This window comes from Hypanus sabinus, chromosome 12, assembly GCF_030144855.1.
Source record: "Hypanus sabinus isolate sHypSab1 chromosome 12, sHypSab1.hap1, whole genome shotgun sequence".
NCBI classification, from domain to species: domain Eukaryota; kingdom Metazoa; phylum Chordata; class Chondrichthyes; order Myliobatiformes; family Dasyatidae; genus Hypanus; species Hypanus sabinus.
The window spans coordinates 111,154,265-111,181,308 of NC_082717.1; the positions used below are offsets into that span (position 1 = coordinate 111,154,265).

Consider the following 27,044-nt stretch of genomic DNA (forward strand, 5'->3'; position numbering starts at 1 on the left):
TGGTGGGGTTCCTTAATGATGGATACTGCCTTTTTGAGGTACCACTGCTTGAAGATGCCTTGGATACTGTGGAGGCTAGTGACCATGATGGAGCTGACAAATTTTACAACTCTCTGCAGCTTATTACGATCTTATGCAGTAATCCCAAACCAGACAGTGATGCAGCCAGTCAGAATGCTTTCCAGGGTACATTTGTAGAAATTTTTGAGTGTTTTAGGTGACAGTCCAAATCTCCTGAAACTCTTAGTGAATTACTAAAAAATGCATTCTCTATACATTATCCTTGCAGAGACTGTACTTGAATTAGTTTTGGAATCCTGCAACATTCTCCTCGTGCTCTTGATTAAGTGAGCATCAACGGACCATGGTATTGATAGAATCTTTATTCCAGGGAAAGGGAGTCTAGAACTAGAAAGCACAGCTTTAATGTGAGATGGGAAATGTTTTAGGAAGATCTGAGAAGAGTAGACTTTTCTATATAGAAGGTGCTGGATCTCAATTTATCTTCACTCAGCAGAAATCAGAGAATGTCAGTTTCATTAGGTTGCTTTAAAAACAAAGGTCTACATTGGCAGATGGAAATTTGAAGCAAAAAAGACTAATGTTACATATATCTTCATTTCCAATAAATCCAATGCAATAATGAATTTGTATGCTTTAAGCAGGCACAATATTCATGAATACTGTGCTTGTACTACTTGTGTTTGCCATGGCCACTAATAGACAGGTAAGATTTCTTCTTCAGGCTAAGAGCACAAATGTTATCACTCTGAACTCTGTGGCATTCTTGAGGGCTGCCTACTCCAGACACTTCCTGTACCCCCTCTACCTCTCACAAATGGCCTGAGAACAACCTCCAGTGAAGTATTTCAAAAGTAAAAATGCCACGTGGTAAATTTAACTTTTTTTTTAAATGACAAACCCTGTTTGTTTAGTTATAGAAAGAAGAGCAAACACAAATTGGTTGGCAAGTTCAAGATGGCTGCCACACAGGAAATCAGTTGCCTCTCTGCAGTGAATGACTTCTACTCCTGTATCCTTTTGCTGTACATACGATGTTTATGTGTAATGGGATTCGAGTTGTGTGTTGCTCAGACTACTTTGTCTTAAATTTTTAAAAAAAATATGAAATCAAATCTAGTGCACCAAAAGCAAAATTTCTCCACTGTTCATTCCTCTATCAAGAGAGATGGAATGGAGAAGTCATGAATTATAGCCTTTGCAATAACATTTTGGCTGCTTTAGGTTTCTACATAGTTGCCAAGATAAATAACTTAATGCCAGATTTTCTTTGCCTCAAGTCTAGTGCACACCATGGGTGTTTGCTCCAGTTTCATCAATAGAGAAAACATGTGCTTGGACCATCATCTCTTTTTTTTCTCTCTCCCGAAAGAAAGCAAACATTGGAGAGTGCTTTTTTTCTTGACTATTTTTAGCAAATTAAAGCAATACTGCTTTGTATTTGCAAATTACTTGCCAAGCTAGAGAGCAGTGGGAAATGCACTCCAGTACCTATTATCCCTGGCTTTAGCTTGGGTTGGAAACCTTGATAGTCCAAAATTTCTTTGAAGAAATTTGTAGCCCTATTCTCAGTTAGCAACCCTCAAGATTTCTGGCACTGCAGTCATTCTGCGTTCTTTTAGATCTGCATGAATCCAAAGAGAAGCAAAATAATAATTGTACTTGTCACATGAAATTGCCTCTATGCTTCATGGAACTAATTAGTTCTGAAATGCAGGACATAGGTTGTCATTCTTGAATATTGGTGGCCTGCAAATAGCTTAAGAGGCAGAGTGATATTCTGTCTAGGTAGTCTCCAACCGGATGACATGGACATCGATTTCCCTAACTTCTGGTAATAAATTTATTTATTAATTGAGATGCAGTGTGGAACAGTCCTTGACAGCCTGTCCAGCAACTCCTTATTTTAACCCTACTCTAATCAGGTTTTCCTCCCATCCCCACTTCTCTCCCCTTCCATTCCCTGTTCTGGTACCCCTCTTACCTCTTCAGTTCTCACCTGCCTATCACCTTCTTCTGGTGGCCTTCCTCCTTCACTTTATGTAATGGTTCACTCTCCTCTCCTATCAGATTCCCTCTTCACCCCTTTACCTTTTCCACCTATCACCTCCAACCTTCTCATTTCATCCCCCCCTTCCTCACCTGGTTTCACCTATCACCTCACGAAGGGTCTCGGCCCAAAACATCGACAGTGCTTCTCCTTATAGATGCTGCCTGGCCTGCTGTGTTCCACAAGCATTTTGTGTGTGTTGTTTGAATTTCCAGCATCTGCAGATTTCCTCGTGTTCACTATCATCTTCTAACTTGTTCTTCTTCCCCTCCCTCCCTCCCCTACCTTCTTATTCTGGCTTCTTATCCCTTCCTTTCCAGTCCTGATGAAGGCTTTTGGCCTGAAACATCAGCTCTATTCCTCTCCGTAGTTGGTGCCTGTCCTGCTGAGTTCCTACAGTATTTTGCATGGATTTCCACCATCTTTGAGGTGAATGTTATGTTGTTCTGTTTTATTGTTGGCGGCAATGGATGAGAGAGATGTTGGAAGATGCTGGGAGGATTCTGTATTTTTTTTAGTGGTAACAAGGAAATTTTAACATTGGCTTGAACAGGAAGATGGCAAAATGCTCTGGCCACCTTTTTTGTTTTGTTGTGGAGACAAGAAGAAAAATATCCTCTGAGATGACCACAAATGGGTGGAACGGTTTATCACTGGACCTAGGACCTAACAAAACCCATTTTCAAGTGTCATTGCATTTATATGTTGTCTTCCTTATACAAGTCATTCTGCACTTTTCGTTCTTAATGTCTTAATGTGGCATTCCTAATGTCACAGCAGAATGTAGTATAATTTGGAATGAAAAATTAAAAAAAATGTCAGTCAACTCCATAAGATCAAAAATCTGGAATAAACTCCAATAAAGCTTTAATTAGAAACACCAGAAATATCACAATCACTATTAAATTAAAATGAATAATTAAGAACTGTTTACTAGATAATTTAATTCATGATGTATTGTTATTTTAATGTGCTTAGAACTACATCATGGCTTTCATTGTGGGGCTGATCCCCATAAATATATACCATGAGTAAGGGTTGTTTTTTCCTACCTAAGGAAATTATCTGATGGTTCCCAATCCAAAACTGCAAGGTGTAGTTCCAGGTTGCAGAATCTGTGTGGCAGAAAATTGTGTCTTCAGCAGAAAATGTGCCATGAAATACTTTTAAGCACAGATATAATATGCAGCACAAAAGGAGCCCATTCAACCTGTGTCTGCATTATGTCTTTCAAAGAGGATTCCAGTTAGTCCTATCCTCTGCTTTTTAGTTGACATCCCTGCAATCACTTTCCATTTGTGTAAATAATCCAATTCCCTTTCAACAACAACTGTTGAATGCATTCCATTAATCCAGCAGGCAAATTCCCAAGCATTTGATCTGAAAAACTATTTCTCCATAATTCTTTTGGCTATTTTTTAAATCTTTTTAAGGGAATTCTTATTCTGTGCAAATCCCTCATGATTTTAAGCATGTCTTTCAAGTCTTTTAGTTTAGGACTGCTGTTTCAAAGTTCGGGTACTATCATGATAGGGAGAAAGGATCTGCTGTGCTTTGCAACTCTGTGATTCCTCATGGCCATTGCTTTAAAAACGAATCCAGCCACTCCTATCTACCCAGATCTATAATTCTATATTCCTGGAACTTCTTCAAAAGTTTCATACCCTTCCCGAAGTGCAGTGCCAAGAATTGGACACAGTGCTTTCTACTGCAAAACTTTATAGGGCTTGACAGGGTAAATGCAGATGTGATGTTTTCTTTGGCTGGGATGTTTGAATGTTTTGAGCTGGCTCATCCTCAGCTCTATCATACTGGTTCCCATCCTCCTTCCAAACTATTGCAGTCGGCCCTCCTTACCCGCGAATTCCGCATGCATGAATTCAACCAACTGTGAATCGCGAAAACCAGGAAGTGCTCTTCCAGCACTTATTGCTGGAGCATATACAGACCTTTTTTTCTTGCTGTTATTCCCTAAACAATGCAATATAACAACTATTTTACATAGCATTTACATTGTTTTAGGTATTATAAGTAATCTAGAGATTATTTAAAGTATACAGGAGGATGTGCATGGGTTATTGTGGATTGGGATAGAAAAAAATTGGGAGTTCTCTTACTAAGTAAGTTGGAACAGGTAGATCCGGTATTATTTAGTATCAGTTAGTCAAATATTTGTCTTAGCATATGATATATATTTTACCTTTCTATGCATATAAAACACTTAACGTATGTTTCAGAGCCAGGCTCAGGAAGTTCCCGAGTTCGATCCAGTGACGTGGGGGGTCAAAAACCCAAAACCTAAAAATCCAATAATTAAACAACTGCATTGCTTAGTAATAATTGTAGCTTTCATCGGGGCAGAGCCTTTCTCACTTTATCCTTTAAAATTGTTTGGATTGTTGACCTATGTAGCCTAATGCTTTTCTTCTTTTTTTTCTTTCTTTTTTTTTAAATATTGAGGCTCCAGTCGGGCTTGAACTCACGAACTCGTGGTTTGACAAGACCAGTGCTCTAATTCTTGAGCTAGACAGGCCTCACCCAGCCTAATGCTTTTCCAGTGACCAATGACGTTTCACCTCTTTCTGATCGCTTTATTTTTTCCACTTTATTTTCAATCGTGATCGTGACTATTTTCAAGGACAGAAACACTGCAGATTCAGAGTTCTGGTGCCGGGTCCTAATGTCCACTGCACTGAGACAGGTTAAATAAGGTCTGGGGTTTCGCTGGGTCCTACGGTCGACCGCATTCAGACAGGTTGAATAAGGGACTTGAGCATCCACGAATTTTGGTATCTGTGAGGGATCCCAGAACCAATCCCTCACGGATAAGGAGGGCTGACTGTACGGCAGTAGATGATGCAAGTAACATGAATGTAAGGAAGAACAAGCCAATGATTGGGTACAAATGCAGACAGAACTGAGAGATAAATTGTACCACAGAGGCAATATTCAAAAAGCCAAAGACTGCAGGATTGAAGGTGCTGTATTTAAATGCACGTAGCATTTGGAATAAGGTGAATGAATAAGGTGGCGTGATTAGAGATTGGTCAGTATAACATTGTGGGCATCATTGAATCGTGTTTACAAGAAGGCCATAGTTCAGAGCTTAACATCAAAGGATATACTTTGCATCGAAAGGACAGGCAAGAAGGCATAGGTGGTGGTGTAGTTCAGTTAAGAGATGGAATTACATCTTTAGAAAGAGGTGACATAGGGTCAGAGAATGTTGAATCTTTGTGGATGGAGTTAAGAAACTGCAAGGGTAAAATAACCATTATGGGAATCATGTATAGGCCTCCAAATAGTAGCCAAGATGTGAGGTTGAGATTGCAAAGGGAGCTGGAAAAGGCATGTAATAAGGGTAACGACGCAATTGTAACGAGGGACTTCAGTATGCAGGAGAATTGGGAAAATCAGGTTGGTGTCAGACCACAAAAGAGGGAATTTGTTAAATGCTTACAAGATAGCTTTTTAGAGCAGTTTGTGCTTGAGCCTACTTGGGGAAAGATGGTCTTAGATTGGATGTTATGTCATAACCCAGATCTTACTAGGGAGCTTAATGTAAAGGAACCCTTAGGATGTAGTGATCATAATATGTTTGGATTCATGCTGCAATTTGAGTCAGATATATCAGTATTGCAATGGAATCGGAATTACAGAGGCATGAGAGAGGAGGTTGTTCAGATGGATTGGTGGGGGATACTGGCAGGGATGACAGCAGAGCAGAGATAGCTGAAGTTGCTGTTCACAAGGTGCACAGAGGAAGTTGTTCTCAACTGGTAGGCAACCATGGTTAACAAAAGAAGTTAAGGACTGCATAAAAACCACGGAAAGGGCATATAAGGTAGCAAAAGTGAGTTGAAAGTTGGATGGTTAGAAAGCTTTTAAAATACTACAAAAGGGGAACTAAAGAAGCAATAAGAGCGGAAAAAGTGAAACATTAGGGCAAACTAGCCAATAAAATAAAGCAGGATACTAAAAGTTTTTTATTTATATAGAGTTAGAGTTGATATTGGACCGCTGGAAAATGAGGCTGGTGAGGTAGTCATGGGGGACAAAGAAATGGCAGATGAACTTAGTTGGTACTTTGCATCAGTCTTCACTGTGGAAGACACCAGCACTGTGACAGAGGTCCGTGAGTATCAGGGAACAGGTGTGAGTGCCATTGCTATTACAAAGGAAAAAGTGCTGTGCAAGCTCAAAGGTTGTAAGGTGGATATGTCACCTGAACCAGATAGACTACATTCCAGAGTCCTGAGAGAGGTTGCTGAAGAGATAATGGATTCATTGGTCATGATCTTTCAAGAATCACTTGATTCTGGCATGGTCCCAGAGGACTGGAAGATTGCAAATGTCACTCCACTCTTTAAGAAGGGAGGAAGGCAAAAGAAAATTATAGGCCAATTAGCTTAACCTCAGTCATTGGTAAAGTGTTGGGAGTCTATTATTAAGGATGAGGTATTAGGGTACTTGGAGACCAATGATAAAATAAAGTCAGCATGGTTTGTGTAGAGGGAAATCTGCTAAAATTCTTCGAGGAAATAACAAACAAGGTGCACAAAGGAGAGGCAGTGGATGTCATTTACTTGGACTTTCAGAAGGCATTTGATAAGGTGTCACACGTGAGACTGCTTAACAAGATAAAATCCTATGGCATTATTAGAAAGATACTGGCATGGATTGAGGAAGGCTGACAGGCAGGAAGGAGCGAGTGGAAATAAAGTGGGCCTTTTCTGGCTGACTGCCAGTCACTAGTGGTGTTCCTTGGGGGTCAGTATTGGGACCGCTACTTTTGCTATAGGACTTAGACAAATAGGAAAAATGGGCAAAAAAAGTGACAGATAGAAAAATACAGTGTTGAGAATTGTATTATAATGCATTTTGGTAAAAGGAACAGTAGTGCAGACTGTTATCTAAATGGGGAGAAGCTTCAGTCATCAGAGGTGCAGAAGGTCTCGGGAGTCCTTGTGCAAGACTCTCAGAAGTCTTTCAGGTTTGCAGTTTGAGTCTGTGGTAAAGAAGGCAAATTCAATCTTGGCATTTATTTCAAGGAAAATAGAATGTAAAAGCCAGGAGATAATGCTAAAGCTTTAAAAGACACTTGTCAGGCTGCACTTGGAGTATTGTCAACAGTTTTGGGCCCCATATCTCAGAATGGATGTGTTGTCATTGGAGAGGTTCACGAGGATATTTTCAAGAATGAAGGGTTTAAGATATGAAGAGTGTTTGGCTGCTTTGTGCCTGGACTCACTGGAATTTAGAAGAATGTGGGAGGATCTCATTGAAAGCTACTGAATGTTGAAAGGACTAGATAAGGTGGATGTGGAGAGGATCTTTCTTATGGTGGGGTCATCCAGACCTTGAGAGCACAGCCTCAAAATTGAGGGGCAAACGTTTAGGACAGAGTTGAGGAGGTGTTTTTTTTTAGTTAGTAGTGAATCAGTGGAATGCTCTGCCACAGATTGCAGTGCAGGCCAGGTCTGTGGGTATATTTAAGGCAGAAGTTGATAGCATCCTGATTGGTCAGGGCATGGAACGATATTGCGAGAAGGTAGGTGGACGGGGTTGAGTGGGATCCGGAATCATCCATGATGGAATAGTGGAACAGACTCAATGGGCTGAATGGCCTAATTGTACACCTATCTTATTTTATGGTCTTATTTTCTAATTTTTGTAACACTTGCATAAGATCCTTTTGTGAATCATACAGTCAGACAACCAAATTCGTTTGACTTTAAGCTCTGCAACCTTTCACTATTGAGATAATGTTTTGTGTTCAAAATTTTGCTGCCAAAGTGTAGAACATAATGTTTTATTTACTGGGTCTTTTGACCTTTCAGAATCTCTCTTTGTAGCCTCCTTTTCCTCTGCACAAAATGATTTCCTCATCTACCTTATCAGAAAATTTAGCATCCATACCTTTGGTGTCTTTATCCAAGTCATTTGTATAAATTGTAATAATTTAAAGACTGAGCACCAATCCTAATAGCATACCATTCATTACATTTTAGAGGAACTAAGCAGGCTAGGCAACATCTGTGGAAAATAGGCCAAGACCCTGATGACCTATCCTGATGAAGGGTTTTGTCCTGAGATGTTGACTGTTTAATCCTTTCCATAGATAATGCCTGGCCTGCGGAGTTCCTCGTTCATTTGCTTTGCTTTGGATTTCGAGCATCTGTAATTTTTTGGGTTTGTTATTCATTACATTTTTCTATCTACTTCTGCTGCCTCTTCCATTTCTTTTTTGGTCAATCTTTAGATCCATAATAAAAATTAACCTCTTTCTTTTCTGCGATCATCTTTGATGTGGCACCTTTGGGAAAGCTTAATTCCATTGGATCCCTTTTAGCCAAAGAATATGTGACTGATTCAATGATCTTATTAGACAACATCTCCCTTTCTCCAAACTGTATTGATCTTGCTTGATTACCTTGAATTTCTTGAAATACATCTTTAATTACAGCTTCCAACATTTTTCTTCTGCTGGCAATTAATCTAATTGGTAAATAATTCCTACATTTTGGCCCCTACTCTTTTAAACAGAATTTAAGATTTGCATATGCTATTTTCCAATCAAATACTACTTTCCCTGATTTTAAAAAAAAACTAGGATTAAAACCAACATTATCAATTACTACTTTTAAGATTTGAAGATGAAGTCCATCAAGGTCCAGAGACTTTGGTCTAATGTTTCCTTCTAAGTTGACCCTCTAATGTGAGGAGTGACCCTCTAATGTGAGGAGTGAAATCAGTAAAGCTATCAGAGCTGTGAAGTGCAGGCCTTTCCCTAAATAAATAAAAGGAAAGATATGGTAGTTGGTACCTTAAGGTTGAGGTGATAATGGAGATGAGCTCCCACAACCTATTAAATGCTCCCAATGGCCCGCGTTTCAAATAGCCTCTAACAACCAAATCTAGCTCTTGGCTTTCATGTGTGGCTTAGATACTAAGCCCGGCAAAACCGTTTCTACTGGCAGGAGAAGGACCAGTCTGTTTGGGCAGATAGTGCTCATCAGTCGTTTTCATCTAGGAGAAGGTCTCACCAACTCCCAGTGCAGTTATAGCAAGTCTTCCCTACTTTTATACTCCATTTCCAATGTTAAAAAAGTGTATATTCAATCTGGCCTCATAATTACTTCATCTGAGGAGAGTCAGATCTCTCTGTATTGTGATGTACTTTATTCCGTCTCCGTTGAAGCCAAGTTCTACATTAGAATTCTTTCTTCCAATTTGCTGAATTTCACAATTCCAGTGAGCTACACATGAAAGATTCTGTAGAAGATGGAAATCATGGGCAACACACACAATGCTGGAGGAACTCAGCAAGTCGGGCAGAACCCATCGAGTGGAATAAACAGTCGATGTTTTAGGCCAAGAGCCTTCAGCAGGACTGGAAAGGAAGTTAGGATGGGGATGGAGTACAGGCTGGGTTGATGAAGCCAGGCGAGTGGAAGCTGTGTGGGTGGGAGAGGAGGGATGAAACAAAGTGGAGAAGGTGAAGGGCTGAATAAGAGGGGAGAGTGGACGATGGGTTAAAGAGAAGGAGGAGGGTTATCAGCGTAAGGTGATAGACAGGTTGAAGAAAAGGTGTGAGATAAGAGGGAAGCCAGAATCTGAAATTGAAAAGGGGAGAAGGGGTGGGGGGGGGGAAATTATCAGAAAACACTTTGTGTTCTTCTCAAGATGTACTTTCCTACCTACCATTGTATTGTCATTTCTGGCAACCGTACACTCAGAACATCTATCAAAGACTAACTTAGATTGTAAATAGTTGAAGCCCCAGTATTTACTCCTGTGCTGCTCCAAATATCTTATTTATCTGCTAACCAGTCCTCTACATGTCATTAGGTTCTTTTAATCCCCAAAACCCCAAGCTCTTACCTTCTGCAATAATCCTAGGATCTCATTTGTTGTTTTGTGGCAGTAGTGCAGTGCAATACATGAATTCATCATCATCATCATAATGTGCTGTGTTGTATGGTGTTGGTGATCATGGTTTATCCATGATGGTGATTGTCCTTGGCAATTTTTTCTGCAGAGGAGTTTTGCCACTGCCTTCTTCTGGGCAGTGTCTTTACAAGATGGGTGAACCCAGCCATTATCAATACTCTTTTGAGATTGTCTGCCTGGTGTTGGTGGTCGCATAACCAGAACTTGTGATATGCACCAGTTGCTCACACAACCATTCAGCAACTGCTCCCATAGCTTTACGTCATCCTGATCAGGGGGGCAAAGCAGTTGCTTTCCCTTGCCCGAGAGTGACTTGCAGGCTAGTGGAGGGAACAAGTGCTTTTACATCTCCTTTTGTAACAGCATATCTCTAACTTGCCACTCAAATACATATGTAAAAATAAGAAATATATATAATAATTACATATGTAGTGACAAAAGAGAGCAAAAATAATGAGGTAGTGTTCATGGGCTCATCATCTGTTCAGAAACCTGATGGCAGAGGGGAAGAAGCTGTTCATAAAATGTTGAGTGTGTCTTCAGGTTCCTGTACCTCCTCGATGATGGTTCTAATGAGAAAAGGGCATATCCTGGGTGATGAGAGTCCTTAATGATGGATGCTGCCTTTTTGAGTGCCTTTTGAAGGTGACCTTGATGATGGAGAGGCTTTTGCCCATGTTGGTGCTTGCTGAGTTTACAACCCTCTGCTACCTTATCCGATCCTGTGCAGTGGCCGCTCTATACCAGATGCTGATGCAACCAGATAAAATGCTGTCCATGGTACATCTATAGAAGATGGAGCTTAGGAGAATCAATGGCGCCTAACGGCGACTCCTTTGCTTGCATCTTTGCAAAAAAGCTCTGTTTCCATCTTTAATATCCCTATTTTTCCCTTTCAAGGTTCGCTTGAAGACCCTGACCTGGAGTTGTATGCTGACTACGGTACTTCACGGGAATGGAACCCACTTTTGGGGTTTCACAATTGGCTGTTGCTCAGCATGCCAAGGTCTTGGCCTAAGAGCTCTGCTCGCCTTTGGAGGCCCGGGATCTTGTGGCTCTGGAGACGAGGATCAGAGGTTGGTGGCTCTGCAGGAGATCGGTGTATTGTTGGAGACTGAAGATCTCTAGCTGTGTGCCCAGAGACCTGAGATCTTTGGGCATGGAGCTTGGAGAAGCAATGCAATGGACTTTTAACATCGTAAACCAGCAAGTTGTTTGTAATGTCTCACGGAGACTCCTCTTTCTCCCTTATTAGGGAGAGAGCGAGCCTGTAGTATGTTGAATACCGGGTGAACAGTGTAGTCTTTGGAGTACTGCAAATCTGTGTCTTTGCTGTTGCCTTGCTCACGCTTGAGTGTTCAGTGGCGGGTGCCGATGCTTTTTTTTGCTGGCGGGGGGAGGGGGGATCGTTGCTTGCTATCGCTTACGCGCGGGAGGGAGGGGAACTGGGGGGGACTTCGGGGTTCTAACATTTAGCTGTCATCCATTCTTTGGGGGCACTCCTCTGTTTTCATGGATGGTTGGGAAGAAAAAGCATTTCAGGGTGTATATTATATATATTTCTCTGATATTAAATGTACCTTTGAAACTTGCTAGAGTCTTGACATACCAAATCTTCTCAAACTCCCAATGCTTTCTTTGTATTTGCATCAGTATGTTGACACCCAGAAACTTTGGAACTTTTAAATTTCTCTATTCATATTGCCCTATTTATTTTTTTTTACTATTATTGGGATGCTTTTAGTGTCCTCCACTGTGAAATCGGATTACAAAAAGATGTTCACGGTCTCAGCTATATTTCTTTATTTCCTAGCCTCATTCTGTTTAGAGTGGGTGGGATATTTACCTTATTTACTCTTTTCATTTATAATGTTGTTAAAGCATTTAATGTTTTATTTTTGCTACTCTCATGATCTGTGTTCTCCTTTATTTTTTTCAGTCATTCTCCACTTGTTTCTAAATTTTCCCACTCCTTTGAACATGGCACTAATTTTCATGAAGCTTCATGGCTTTTCCTTCTTTTTGAAGCCATCATGAACTACAGTTAGATCACCCTTATTATGGCTCAATGGAGTGCATCTTTGAAGATTATGAAATACCACCTTAAATGTTTGTGATGGTTGGTTAGTTTTTGAAGCTGTCCAGGGTAAGATAATGGCCAATCTGTGATTATTTCTTTCTTTTTCTTCACCATTGACCACATCTACAAGGAGCACTACCTCAAGGAAATAGCATCCATCGTCAAGGGTCCCCATCATCCAGGCTCTTCTTGCTGCTGGCATTGGGAAGGAGCCTTGGGACCCACACCTCCAGGTTCAGGAACATTTATTACCCTTTAACCATCAACCTTCTGAACCAGCGTGGGTAACTTCACTCACCCCAACGTTGAACTGATTCCACACCCTATAGATTTGCTTTCAAGGATTCTACAACTGATCTTCTCAATATTGTTTTTGCTTATTTATTTATTATTTGTTGTAATTGGGCAGTTTCTCCTCATTTGTATATTGTGTATCTGTCTTTGTGTGTAGTTTTTCATTGATTCCATTATATTTCTTTGTATCTGCTATGATATGTCTGCAAGACTATAAATCTCAGGGTAGTGTATGGTGACATACATGTACTTTGATATATTTACTTTGAACTTTTGAAAATAGAAATCTATCACCATAAGGTTTAAAATTACCAAGTGAACAAGTGCTAGTTACTGTTTCTAGATTGGGGTTCCATAGCTCTACCAAATTATGTGCAGAAGCATGTGTTTTGTGATTTCTTTTGTGAAAGGCTTATCTGAATTATATCTTGAAAACTTCAATCAAATCTCCTCTTAATCTTCTACATTTGAGATAAAATTATTCTAATTTCTATAATCTCTATAATGTTACCAGTGGCATGAGTACAGAGATGAAAGAAATGCTGGGAATAATCAGCAGTGCAGATAGCATCTCTGGGCTGAGAGAGTGAGTAAGTTTGGGTTTAAAAGCAAAATGCTGCAGATGCTGTAAGCGGCAGGTTTAGGCAGCATCAACACAAAGTGAAAAAGAGTTATCATTTCAAATTGATGATATCTCCCTGCCCTTTGCCATGTTCTTTAAGCCATATTCATCATTACTTTGTCAATCTCTCTTGTTCTCCACCCTCTTGCATGTGATGTCTCTGTCCCTCTCCTCATTCTGTGCAGTTTCAAATTTCTTTCTCTTAACATAAATTCATAGACCAGTAGAAGCATAACTCTATGCCTTGCGGAACCGGCCTTTCAGCTCACAGTGCTGTACTCAGTTAATTAAACTAGTAATTAAATCTCTAACTGAACTAATTCCTTCTGTTTACACAGTGACCACTTTCTTCATTTTCTGTACATTCATATGCTAATCACAGAGCCTTTTAAATGCCTCTTTCATATTTTCCTCCAGTACCATCTCTGGCAGCACATTTCAGGTACCCATCACTCTCTGTCTCCTTTGAACTAACGCACTATCACTTCAAATGCATGTTCTCTATTATTAGACATTTTGACCCTTGGATAAAGATACTGGCTGTTTATCTATGCCTCTCAAATTAAAGTTAGAAAGTTAAAAAAGGGTTTAGTGCTTTCCCAGCAAGTGTGACAAATAAACACTTCTTGGGCTTCCAGCCGAGTACAGGTATTAATTCTAACTGACATTTCGATAACAAACTGTGCCGTCTTCTTCAGGGATGATGCCTGGGCATGTCTAGTCTGGTAGTATTTATATCCTTGTAACCTGTCCCTCCTTGTTGGTTAGTCCTCATCCTAAAACTCTCCCACCTTGATTACAATCCCTGAAGAAGATGGAAGAGTTTGTCATCAAAACATTGGTTGTAACCGTTAACTCTACCTGGCTGGAAACCTGAGAAGAGTTTATTTTTTAAAAAGTTAAAGTTCAAATTTATTGTTATTCAACTGTGTACACGTATACCACCAAATGAGACAACATTCCTCTACACCAAGGTGCACAACACAGTACAACTCACACACAATACTGTGATAATCTTACGTTACAAAAATGTGATAATCTTACCACAAATAAATTAGCAAATAGTAAAGTACATTTCTGACACAAATGAAGAAGTAAACATATGCTACTGGCTTTTCATCTGTGATAAGATCTGGATGGTGGCAGGGAGTTCAGTAGCTTCATGGCCTAGCTGATTTCCAATCCATGTCGTAATACTATGGTACCTCCTACCTGAAGGTGGCTCTTATAATGTTATAAACTTCTATCAGGTCTTCTCTCAGTTATACCATTCTGGAGATAACAATCCAGGTTCGTCTTTCCTTTCCTCATAGTACATTACTTCTAATCCAGGCAGCATCCTAAGAAATATCTTCTGCACCCTCACCAAAGTCTTGACATTTTTTTCAATGTGTTGGATGACCGGAGTTGAATGCACACTTTTCTAGTTTTGGTGACTGTTCATGTTCTTTCTTTCTGCACAGCTACCATCTGATCTAGGGAAGATATCAATAGACAATAATAGACAATAGACAATAGGTGCAGAAGTAGACCATTCGGCCCCTCGACCCTGCATTTTCTATTTCATTAAGAAAGTGCAGAAAGATGGTGAAGGGGGTAGAGCCACCATCATCAATGTGAGTGGAACATAGAACAGTGTAGCACAGGAACAGGCTCTTTGGCTCACAATGTTGTGCCAAACCAATTAAATTAATAATCAAACTTGATGATGCATTTGTGCTTGTTATGACATATAGAGGAGGGAAAAAAAGAGCTTTATAGTGAGATACTTAATGGACTTTGGAAGTAATATTGTAAAGTATGGGGGAAACGCTATTGCAGGGAATTCTCTAGCCATCAATAACAGAGGAACTAAATATGGTAGCTTGGCTGAAGTGGACAACAAAGAATGATTATTAGAGGAGTATAGTGTATTTGACCCAGTTAAACACTGGTAAAGTTAAGGCATGTCATGAGAGAGAACATGGATATAGAAGATGTGATTTGTGTTTTTGCTTAGTGCCATTTTGTTACTGTAGCTCTGGCCTTGAATCTGATTTGTGGAGTGGCAGGAGCAAATCTGGAAGGTGACCAAAAGGAGACAACAGTGAAGTAAGTCATGTACACCAAGTTATGCAGACATCACTGACTAAGTACTTTGAAATGAAAACTTAGCCTGCAAGCATAATGAATAGTGTTTATCTTATTCTTTCAGATATCCTAATTAGGAGTGGTGTTTGTTTGGAACATTGCTATAGATATCCTTCAAATTACACTTCTGGATCTTTGATAACAATAAGGTTACATGAAGTCAGACATTCTCCCTTTGAGCTTGATGAAAGACTGCATCTGTCTTCTTCAACTCATCTTTCCTTCCATCCCATAACACCTCTTAGCTGTACTCCTCACGTCACGAGAGTCTGCTGATTGCAACAGCTTATACCTTCAAAGGCACATTTTGTTGTTGCAGACTCAAAAATGAATATTGTGGTAAAATTTCTTTATTGTAAAGAACAAATCAAAAGTAGTATTAAAAGTCAATTAATTTGCATAAGTAGGAACAGCTGAAGTTAAACATTTTCAAACAAGCCAAGAGGAGAAGTCAATTTTAGAAATGCAGACTTGGTTATAAGGAAAGTACACATGTTTTGTTTCCAATTTGATGTGATTTTTTTCTTTGTTTTTATGTACTTTCATTCTCATTAAACCAGCTTTCTGAATAAGATCCAAAGCCATTCTTTATTATAGAGAAATTCCTGTGAGTTTCAACTTCTCTGCAAGTTAAATTGAGTGCCCACACGGGGTGGTTTATTATTTTTGTCTGAAATGACCATGTCAATCTTCCCGCTACCACGTTCCTCCTCCTCTTCCATCTTCAGATCATGGCTTGTTTTCAGCAATAAAGTGCAACCCGTGATTTCTGTACATTATAATGCTGATAAGGGCCATTTTGGATTTCAGAATCCATCACAAAACAATGCCAGTTTTGTTATGGAGTCTTAAATTCCCCCAAGTGTAACACATGTAAAAAAAAATTACATAGACATAACAAACTAATATTCTGTCAGCATCTGGTTAGATTTAAACTAATTTGTAGGGTCTAGAGCCAAACCAGCTGAAAGCCCAATATGGCTGGATTTTGGCTCCTTTAGGTTTATTTTCAAATACTTGAGTTTGAATCAAGATAATGCCACGTTGAATTTGAATGCATTATTTGCTGTACAATTGGTCAAAATTAGAGCAGAGTGAAAGCAGCAAGATAGTATTGTCCATTCGTGTTATACATCTGTGCATGTGAAAATGGTGGCACTTAGTTTGCACCTTTAGTCTTCTCACATGGCATTAAAGCATAAGCTGAATTCTGAATCAAAATGTAGAATCTGCAGGAAGGTGGAGTGAATCTCAACCTCTGCTGTCCCACATGCTACTTTATAAACAGTTTCTCCAGACAGTTATCAAAAGCCCAAAAGAAAAGCAATTACTCATGCTGTGTATGACAACAGATGTAACAGGACTTTAACTCTATTTTTAAAAGATTTCAATTCAGTTGCAAGGCTTGTGACTTCAAAGATTCAAAGTACATTTAACTTTGAATGGACAATACCATCATGCTGCTTTCACCCTACTCTAACTTTGGCTAAAAGTACTTTAAGTTTATTTGACTAAACGTTTGATTTTATGAAATAATAAGTTAGAAAATTAATCATGCTCGTTAGACTGGCATTTCTGCATTCCTACATGTTATCAGTTATTTTTGTGCTTTTTAGTCATTTTGAATTCTCTGGATAATATGTTTTAAACTATCTTCAACTCTGCCATGACTTATTTATGTCTGAAGATGTTTCAATCAGGAAGGGAGCCCTTGGTTCCTTTGCCACATTCCTACTACAGTAGGGCATTGATAGACTGAAAAGCTTAGCCTAATATGGAATGTGGGTTTAGGATAGACCAACATAACAGATTATCTAAAATCAATTTATGGAATCACTGACTAACTGAAACATGGTCATTGATGTGACAGAGCAACATAAGGAATTGGAGCAGAAACTGACGGTATGGTCCCTTGAGCCTGCTCCTTTATTCATTAATAAAAGTAGGTCAAATTTGTTGGCATCTGCACAAGTTCAGTCTAAAATCCCCTTGTGTTTTAAGAAGGCAAGGTGGCATGCCTGAATGACTATTGACCTGTGGCTCTGATATCAATTGCTATGAAGTGCTTCAAGCAATTGGTTATGGCACACATCAAGCATAACCTACCAGTCAACCTCAACACTTTGCAATTAGCCAACCAGAGCAACAGGTCAATGGCAGATGTCATCTCTCTGGCACTACATTCCTCCTTAGAACACCTGAAAAAGAAAGACGTATATGCAAGGCTCCTTTTCATTGACTACAGCTCTGTCTTTACTACGATCATTCCAAATAAACTGATTCCTAAGTTCCGGAACCTGGGTCTTAGCACTCAAATCTGCAGCTGGATCTTCAATTTCCTCACAAACAGGACCCAGACTGTAAAAATAGGGGATAAGCTCTCCTTTACAATCACTCTGAGCCTCGGTGCCCCACAAGGCTGTGTACTCAGCCCCCTGCTGTACTCACTATACACCCATGACTGTGTAGCCAAGTTTCCATCGAACTCAATATATGAGTTTGCTGATGACACCACAATTGTTGGGTACTGATGAGTCTGAGTACAGAGAGGAAATTAAGAACCTGGTGGCATGTTGTGAAGACAATAACCTATCGCTCAACGTCAGCAAGATGAAGGAATGGGTTGTTGACTTCAGAAGGAGTAGCGGACCGCACAACCCAATCTACATCGGTGGTGCGCAGGTGGAACAGGTCAAAAGTTTTAAGTTTCTCGGGGTGAATATCACAAATGACCTGACTTGGTTTAACCAAGCAGAGTCCACTGCCAAAAAAGCCCACCAGCGCCTTTACTTCCTGAGAAAGCTGAAGAAATTTGGCCTGTCTCCTAAAACCCTCACTAATTTTTATAGATGCACCGTAGAAAGCATTCTTCTAGGGTGTATCACAAGCTGGTATGGAAGTTGTCCTGTCCAAGACCGGAAGAAGCTGCAGAAGATTATGAACATAGCCCAGCACATCACACAAACAAATCTTCCATCCTTGGACTCACTTTACACCGTACGCTGTCAGAGCAGTGCTGCCAGGATAATCAAGGACACGACCCACCCAGCCAACACACTTTTTGTCCCTCTTCCCTCTGGGAGAAGGTTCAGGAGCTTGCAGATTCGTACGGCCAGATCTGAGAACAGCTTCTTTCCAACTGTGATGAGACTGCTGAACGGATCCTGACCTGTATCTGGGCTGTACCTTCCAAATATCCAGACCTCTCTTGCACTACCTTACTTTCCCTTTTCTATTTTCTAATTATGATTTATATTTTAAATTTTTATTATATTTACTTTGATTTGTACTTTAAGGAGTACGAAGCACAGAATCAAATATTGATGTGATGATTGTATGCTCTAATATCAATTGTTTGGTGACAATAAAGTACATGTATGTGCAGGTGCAATGAAAAACTTACTTGCAGCAGCATCACAGGCACATGGCATCATATAGGCAACATTTGCAAGAAAAAAAACAAATTAAACTTAAATTATACACATTTTACAACACCAAGTTATTGATCTGATCTTGATCTTACATCTGCATTCATAGGGGCAAGGTGGGTTGAAGACAAAATAGTCCTGTTGTGGAGGGGTTCTTTATGCTCTCATTGAGAGGTTTGTATTGCAGGAAAGGGCATCTAATTGAGTTTGCGTTGAGTGTGAAGGGACAATCATCATACAAAAGAATGTCAACAGTGAAACAAAATTAATCTACATGTTAAAGAGCACTACCTTTCTGTTTGAGCTGGTATAAATCTGAAGTTTTGCTGACTCCAAGTTGACTAATTTATCTTAAATTTTCTTGTTACTATATTGATCCTTCACTCTTTCCCTCCCAGCCCATCAAGGTTGGTTTTGCAATGTATTTCATTGAGAATGTGTTCTTCCAATGCAGCAAAACAGACAATGCACAAATGTTTTTTGTCCTGGATCGCATCAGATTTAACTCAGTCACTTTTTTTTTGCTGTGTTTATCCACACTTCCATTAAGGTAGAGGGAAAGTTGGCCAGAATCCCTTCGTCTTGATGGCCATTCTATAACTCCGGATCAAGGTGCATGTGTGGAGGAGGAGGATTTGTTCTTATATTTGTAATTTACCAATACTCATTGCTAAAGTAGAAATTTAAGTAACAGGTGACTGGCACTGATAGACATGTAATACTAAAGTGGATCTGTGCCTAAGTAAAGAACAAATAAAAATAGATGTCTAATAAATGATATTATATCAGCCCTTAACCTTTAATATATATCACTTTCCAGCTTCTCACTTGATCACCCCTCCCCGCCCACTTACCTTCCCCCTTACCTGGCTTCACCTATCGTCTTGCAGCTTGTATTCCTCCCCTCCTCCTGTCATCTTATTCTGTCTTCTTTCTCCTTCCTTTCTAGTCCTGAGGAAGGGTTTCAGCCTGAAATGTCAACTCCATAGCCATTCCTCCTCATGGCTACTGTCAGATCTATTGCGTTCCTCACACATTTTGTGTATGTTAGATTGTGTATGATATATAATTCTTTTATTAAGATTAGCTTCCACAGAAGTAGGTACCGTGATGTAATTTATCCATGTTGGGATTATTTTTCAGAACAATGCTGCTTAACTCAGCAGGATTGTCTCTAATTAATTCTTAGGCCTTTGGGTTCTCCTTGTGTGTGGCAGGAAAGGGTAATGTGTTTTTTCTTTTGTATATCATTGATTGGTATTAATGTTTCTATGATATCACTTACTACTGTTTACCTTGACTGAAAGTATCTGCAGACATTGTCCTGACAGCTGGCACAAATCGTGCTTTGGAAGTGTTTGATCTGAATGTTGGTCAGAGTGTAGTAACTGTTCCAGATGCTCATACTAGACCCGTGCACCAGATCTGCCAGAACAATGTAGGTCACTGCTTATACAACTTCCTCTCTCTTTCAGCAAGATCAAGTAGAGAGGCTGCTCACTTGAGTGCTTTAATACCCAGTAACCTGTGATTAGTTACTTTTTTGTTTATAGGGTCTGGGTTGGATTCTATCTTGCCATTTTATATTTTGTGTTTGAAAAGCAGGTCATTTAGGGCTTAAAATACACTCCCGTACCTCCTGCACCCATTAAAGTGGTCACTGAGTGTATGTTCATGGTCTTCTGCAACTAGCCCATCCACTTCAACTGTTCAGAATGTTGTGTGTTCAGATGCTCTTCTGCACACCACTGTTGTAACGTGTGGTTATTTGAGTTACTGGCACCTTCCTGTCAGCTTGAATCGGTCAGGCCATTCTCCTCTGATATCTCTCATTGACAAGGTGTTTTCACGCACAGTACTGCTACTCACTGGGTGTCTTCATTTTTGTTTCTCACATCATTCTCTGTAAACTCAAGACTGTTGAGCCTGAAAATCCCAGGAGGCCAGCAGTTTCTGAGATACTCAAACCACCTCATCAGTCACTTCAGTCATTTCTTCCCCATTCTGATGTTTGGTCAGAATGACAACTGAACCTCTTAACCATGTCTGCATGATTTTATGCATTGAGTTGCTGACACATGATAGGCTGATTAGATATTTGCATTAACAATCAGGTGTAGGTGTACCTAATAAAGTGGCCACTGACTATCTGTTGCTCACAATGTGTATTTGTATAATTAGTACACATCCAGTTCATCTATAAGCTACAAGCCTCAGGTCATATTTCATATTATGGCTTGCTTTAATAATCAAGATGAGCTGTTTGTTCAGTACTGTGCCCAGTTTGAAGTGCTTGACCATAGGTGCACAAACCATGCAAATGACTTTTTTTCTCCTAATTGGGATAGCATCAAAAGCCACTGTAAAAGATATTTGCGATTCTGCTCCATGCTCTTGACCGGTATAGTGGGGCCTACACGTAGACCAGAAGACGAAATTAGGCCATTTGACCTATTGAGTCTGCTCTGCCATTCGATCATGGCTAATTTATTTTCCCTTTCAGCCCCATCCTCCAGCCTTCTCCCCATAACCTTTGACATTCTGACTCACCAAGAACCTATCAACCTCTACTTTTAATATACTCAATGACTTGGCCTCCAAAGTTTTCCACAGATTCACCACACTCTGTCTAAATAAATTTTCCCTCATCTCTATTTAAATGGATGTCCCTTCATTCTGAGGCTGTGCCCTTTGGTCTTAGACTTCCCTGCTATAGGAAACATTTCTCCATGTTCACTCTATCTAGGCCTTTCAATATTTGATAAGTTTCAATCTGATCCCCGCCCAGCCCTTTCTGCCAAACACCATTGAGTGAAGGCCCAGAGCTATCAAATGCTTCTGTCATTCCTGGAGTTATTCTCGTGAACCTCCTCTAAAGCCTCTCTAACGTCAGCACATCCTTTCTTAGACAAGAGGCCCAAAACAATCACGATACTTTTGACTGGAAGAATGGAGCTTCCATGTATCAAGGTTGGTGAAGTTCAGGAGTATTTTGACTCCATTATTTCTGAACTTTAGACTTTCCTATTGGGACTTAACAGTATCATATTCAGATCATAGAATATCGAGAAAATTCACAAGAATCTTGCCAGGACTTAAGGACCTGAGTTATAAGGGAAGGTTGAATAGATTGTGTAGGAGAATGAGTGGAGATTTGAGAGAGGTGTACAAAATTGAGTGGTATTGATAGGGTAAATGTAAGTGGGCTTTTTCTACTGAGGTTAGGTGGGAGAATTACTAGAGGTCATAGGTTAAGGGTGAAAGGTGAAATATTTAGGGGAATTTCTGCACTCAGCACATGCTGAATGTGTGGAACGAGTTGCCAGTGGATGTAGGTTTGATTGCAACATCTAAGAACATTTTGGCTAAGTACATGGATGGGAAGGTTATGAAAGGCTATGGCCTAGGTGCAGGCCAACAGGATTAGGCAGAATAACAGTTTGCATGGACTAGAAGGCCGAAGGACCTGTCTCAGTAATGTTCTATGACTCTATTGCATTTAAGTTATAAGAATCTATGATCAAAAAAAGTAGGCGCAGAATTTGGTTGTACCGCCCCTCAAACCTGTTGCACCATGCAATAACATCATACTGTACTTTTCTAAATTTGTTAGTAGCTTTTGGAGAGTAGAAGTCTATTGTGTATAAAGGGCAGGGTGTGTTGAAATAAATTTGTCCAGGTTAGAGTGTGTTAAAACTTGTATAGTAACTTTTACAATACTTTGTACACCATGTGAAGATACGAGTTATATGGAATATATTGAAATACATTGCTAATGATTCTCAAATGGCACTCTTCGGTAGATCAGTAGAGTTTTCATAGCTCAGTTCAGCCAATTTAATTTCAAACTAGGACCACCAGGACTTCAGGTGAATTGTTGTCTGGGATTCGAATGCTGAGAATCTCAGTTGTGGTGTATTTACAGTTTTATCGATGAATCATATGACTGCTGTAGTTTTCTGTGTACTTTGAACCTGTCCTTCTCAGGAAATGGAATAGATAGAAGTGGTTCCATTCCAACGATGTACCTTGACTTTTAAAGAGGCTCCTCCTAACTCCTTTGCTAAAGTGAACCATGCTAGTTGATCTTCTGATCTAGCTGAGAGAAAAAATGTGCTTGATAGATAAACAAAAGACTCTAGAACTACCATCATAAATCATAGCACTATTGTGAGTGCAAGTCTATTGTCAACATCTTTTCTGGGGCACACATTGAGAAATGTTCCATCAGTCAATAGTATAGAACTTATTCAATTTTGCTGCCAGTTGGTATACATTAGTATGGAATAAGTTTAGTAGAGATAGATATTTTAGATAGGCACTATAGACATGGGCTTGCTTCTGTGCTGTATAGCTCCATTGCATTTTCACTCTGGAACTAAGTGAATCCTTCCATCATCTAAGATAGGTTCCCAACCTGGGGTCCACAGACCCCTTGCTTAATGGTATTAGTACATGACATAAAAAAAGTTTGATGGTTATTCCCCCTCATTATTATGTGTAGTATGCTAACTACTTTGGTGTCCAAACCTCATGGCTTTCAGCAGATTTATTTACCTTCAAAGTTCAAAGTAAACTTAGGAAAATATGTATATATGTCACCACATACCACCGTGAGAATCATTTTCTTGCAGGCGATCACATGAGAACAAAGAAATACATTAGGATCATTGAATAACTGCTTTCAAACAGAGACTGACAAGAAACCAATATGTAATGTCCATTTGCATAATTGGGGCTCTCACACGAGGGAGTTTCATAAGAGGTTGATTTTATCATTTGGCATACGACGCTGATAAATATGTCAATATAGGTGAGAACATTTTCCCATGAATCCGTGTTGGTTTTCTCTAAGAATTTACCTGTTAAATAAAGCCTTTCTGGTGCAATCCAAGGAACCTGAATACTTCCTAGAAGTTTCTATTCTTAACTTTAAATTGATTGGTGCATATCACCTTATGGCATTAGCATTGACAAGGCTGATCTTTTGAAATGTGTCTAAAAATTACCTGTCTCTATCAATTTAATTTACCCAGTAATGACTAGTTAAATTGACTGCATTTGAAGTTGTGGAGAAAATTTATATAAATCAATGATTATTCAAATGTTCTATAAAATGTACTCAAAATAATTTTAAAAGGTGAAAATTATGATTTTTTTACAGCACTGTTTCTCCAGACTTCTGATTTCTGTATAAATATCTTCTCCTATGAAAATAATTTGGAATGAACTATGACCTACATTGATTTTTTTTTGCCAAAAGCTGAGTTAATAGTAAACAAGACCCTGTAATCCAATTAACTGTGTGACACCTTATCTTCAGAAAATACTGTAGGTGGCATTAAGATGTTGCTGTTAAATATGCAGGGACATTGTGTAGAGCTGTGTGTGTCCAAAATCTAGTAAAATGCAGCATAGATGGATAAAATCTGGTATTCCATTTAATAAAGCCTTAATGCCTATGGTACCATTCCAGGAAAAGAAAATTCAAGATATAATTGATGACATATTTCAGTAAATTCATGCAATGCTATAAAAATGAATTGAGCAATAAATAGTTGCTGAGGTCCTACATGACCTCAGGGTAAGTTCAAAGGAAATGTGTGGGGCAAACTTTTTTTTACTTGTAGTGATGGGTATCTGGAAGGTGTTGCCAGTGAGGCTCTTGGATAGGCACATGAATATGCAGAGAATGGTAGGGTTTGTACATTGTGTAGGCAGAATGAATAGATTAGTTAGGAATTTAATTACTTCAAAAGACAGTGCCTCTAGAAGGTGGAATCCATCATGTAGGACCTTCACCATTTGGGACATGCCTTCTCATTACTACCAACAGGGAAGGATGTACAGGAGCCTGAAGACTCACTCAGTGCTCTAAGAACAGCTTTTTCCTCTCTGCCTTCAAATTCCTGAGCAGTCTATGAACTCTTGAATGCTTTCTCATCATTCTTCCTTTGCACTTTTTATTTTCCTTTATTGCGACAAAAATAATTTTAAAAATCATGACGTCGTTCAGTCTCAACCTGACAGTAGAGAGGTCAGTGGACAGATATGGGAATGGGAAGTGAAGTTAAAATGGATGGTCACCAGGAGGTGTTGGTAGGTAGGTTTCCATGTAGACCTTTTTTCATAGATTGTTTTAGACCACTGAAGAAATGGGAAGCCATGTACCACAATTGTCCTCTCATTTCTCTGTATGTATTTCACTTGGGCTCCTATAACAAGCCTAAAATGCTGATTTCTTTCTGTCCATCCATCCATCATAGAACCATAGAACATTACCCATTTTCTGACTAGTCCCACTGACCTGCATCTGGACCATATCCCTCCATACACCTCTCATCCATGTACCTGTCCAAGTTTTTCTTAAATGTTAAAAGTGAGCCCTCATTTACTGCTTCATCTGGCAGCTCATTCCATCCATCCCGTTTTCTATTTGCACACCTTGTCTTCTTTTGCACATTGGTTGTTTATAATTCTTTCTTTATGAGTAGTTTTTGTTGAATTGCATTGTTTTTCTGAGAATGGCCGCAAGAAAATCCTCTCAGGTAATATGTGGTGACATACTGCATACATACTTTGATAATAAATTTACTTTGAACTTCAATCTACACAGAAAAGGTAAACAATGCCTAATTGGTATGGCTCAGTAGAAGCATTCTAAAAAACAGAAATAAATCAGTTTATAGTCAACAAATGTTGTTCCTTTGTTAACTCCAGTGTTCCTCCGATATTGTGAAGCAATCACAACGTTTTGTTGTCAGCATACATCCATCAGCCTTCTTGTAGGTGGTTCTCTGGTTTGATATACTTGTAGAATTATGGCACAAAGGCTGACATTTGGTCCATTAAGGTAATACTAGCTGCTGGTAGAGCAATCTGCTGTCTTATTTTCTTTATCTTGTTATTCGCTTGATACCTGTCCAGATTTCTCTCTAAGGCACTACTCATACAGATAGTGATTCCAGTTAAATAATGTCTGCTTAAGAAAAAGTCAGCTCAAACCTCCCCACCCCTCATATCCCCTTGTATTTTTTGCTGAAAAATTTGGAGCTGTGATCACTGCTCTTTGAATTATTTGATCATGGAATGTCAGCCTTCCACTTATCCTATCAAAACCCATCATGATTTTTGTATATCTCTGTTAAATCTCTTTATTTCCTTTTCTCCAAGGTGTACACCCCAGCATCTCCAGCATAAAGGTTAAACTGAAATCTGTTACAGTGCATAGTACATGGAATACCATAGCACAGTACAGGCCCTTCAGTCCATGATATGGTGCTGACCTTTTAACCTACTCTTATAATTCAATCTAAACCCTCCCTCCTACATAGCCCTCCATTTTTCTATATCCATGTGACTATCTATGAGTTTCTTAAATGCCCTAATGTATTTGCCACCCCTGTCAGGGTGTTCCGCGCACCCACCACTCTCTGTGTAAACCAAAACAAAACAAAAAAAAAAAATCTGACCTCAGACATTCTGCCCATACTTGCTCCAATCACCTGAAAATTTCATGTTCTCTGCATTGTTAGGCAATCCAAATGGTGTGAAATACTTTAGTTGTGACATTACCATTATTTTATTTGGGTTCAAGTAACTTCTCTTAAGACCATAAGACATTAGAATCAAGTTCATATCACCGGCGGATATCGTGAAATTTGTTGTCTTTGTGGCAGCAGTACAATGCAATACATAATAATAGAAAAAAACAATTCTGGTAAATAGATACTGTGTGTGTATATTATATATATCTTTACATACATATATATATATATATATATATATATATATATATATATGTATGTATATAAATCTCTCTCTCTCATATATATCCATCCCACTGTATTTTTTATATATATATATATACATACACACACACACACACACACACGCACGCGTGTGTGAATATATATAAACTAGTTGAATTAGATACGTAGTGAAAAAGTAGAGATTGTGAAGTAGTGTTCATGGGTTCAATATCCATTCAGAAATCAGATGGCAGAAGGAAAGGGGCTATTCCTGAATCACTGAGTGTGTGCCTTCAGGCTTCTGTACCTCCTTCCTGATGGTACAATGAGAAGAGGGGATGTTCTGGGTGATGGAGGTCCTTAATGATGGGTGCCACCTTTTTTTTTGAAGCATTGTTTCTCGATGATGTCCTGAATACTATGGAGTTTATGGAGCATAGGAACAGAATTAAGCCATTCAGGTCAATGAGTCTGCTCTGCCGTTTTAACATGGCTGATTTATTATCCCCCTCAGTCCCTTTCCTTCCTTCTCATAATCTTTGACTTACTTGCTTATCAAGAACCTATCAATCTCCACTTTAAATATCCTCAATGACATGGCATCCACAGCAATCAGTGGCAATGAATTTCACAGATTCACCACCCTCTGCCGAAAGAACTTTCTTTATTACTGTTTTACTTCATAATGACTGCTTACAACAGAGAAAAAGGAAGT

The 27,044-nt window shown here is 39.3% G+C and overlaps 1 protein-coding gene across 7 annotated transcripts in view; it reads left to right on the top strand.

The window, feature by feature from the left end:
• wdr27 (WD repeat domain 27) overlaps positions 1-27,044 on the top strand; it is a 575,048-nt gene that overhangs the window by 97,623 nt on the left and 450,381 nt on the right. For all 7 annotated transcript variants that reach the window (XM_059986745.1, XM_059986748.1, XM_059986747.1 and 4 more), the window contains exons 20-21: positions 936-1,033; positions 19,895-20,016. In XM_059986745.1, the coding sequence (XP_059842728.1) occupies positions 936-1,033; positions 19,895-20,016 (220 nt within the window). The remainder of the gene's footprint in view (positions 1-935; positions 1,034-19,894; positions 20,017-27,044) is intronic.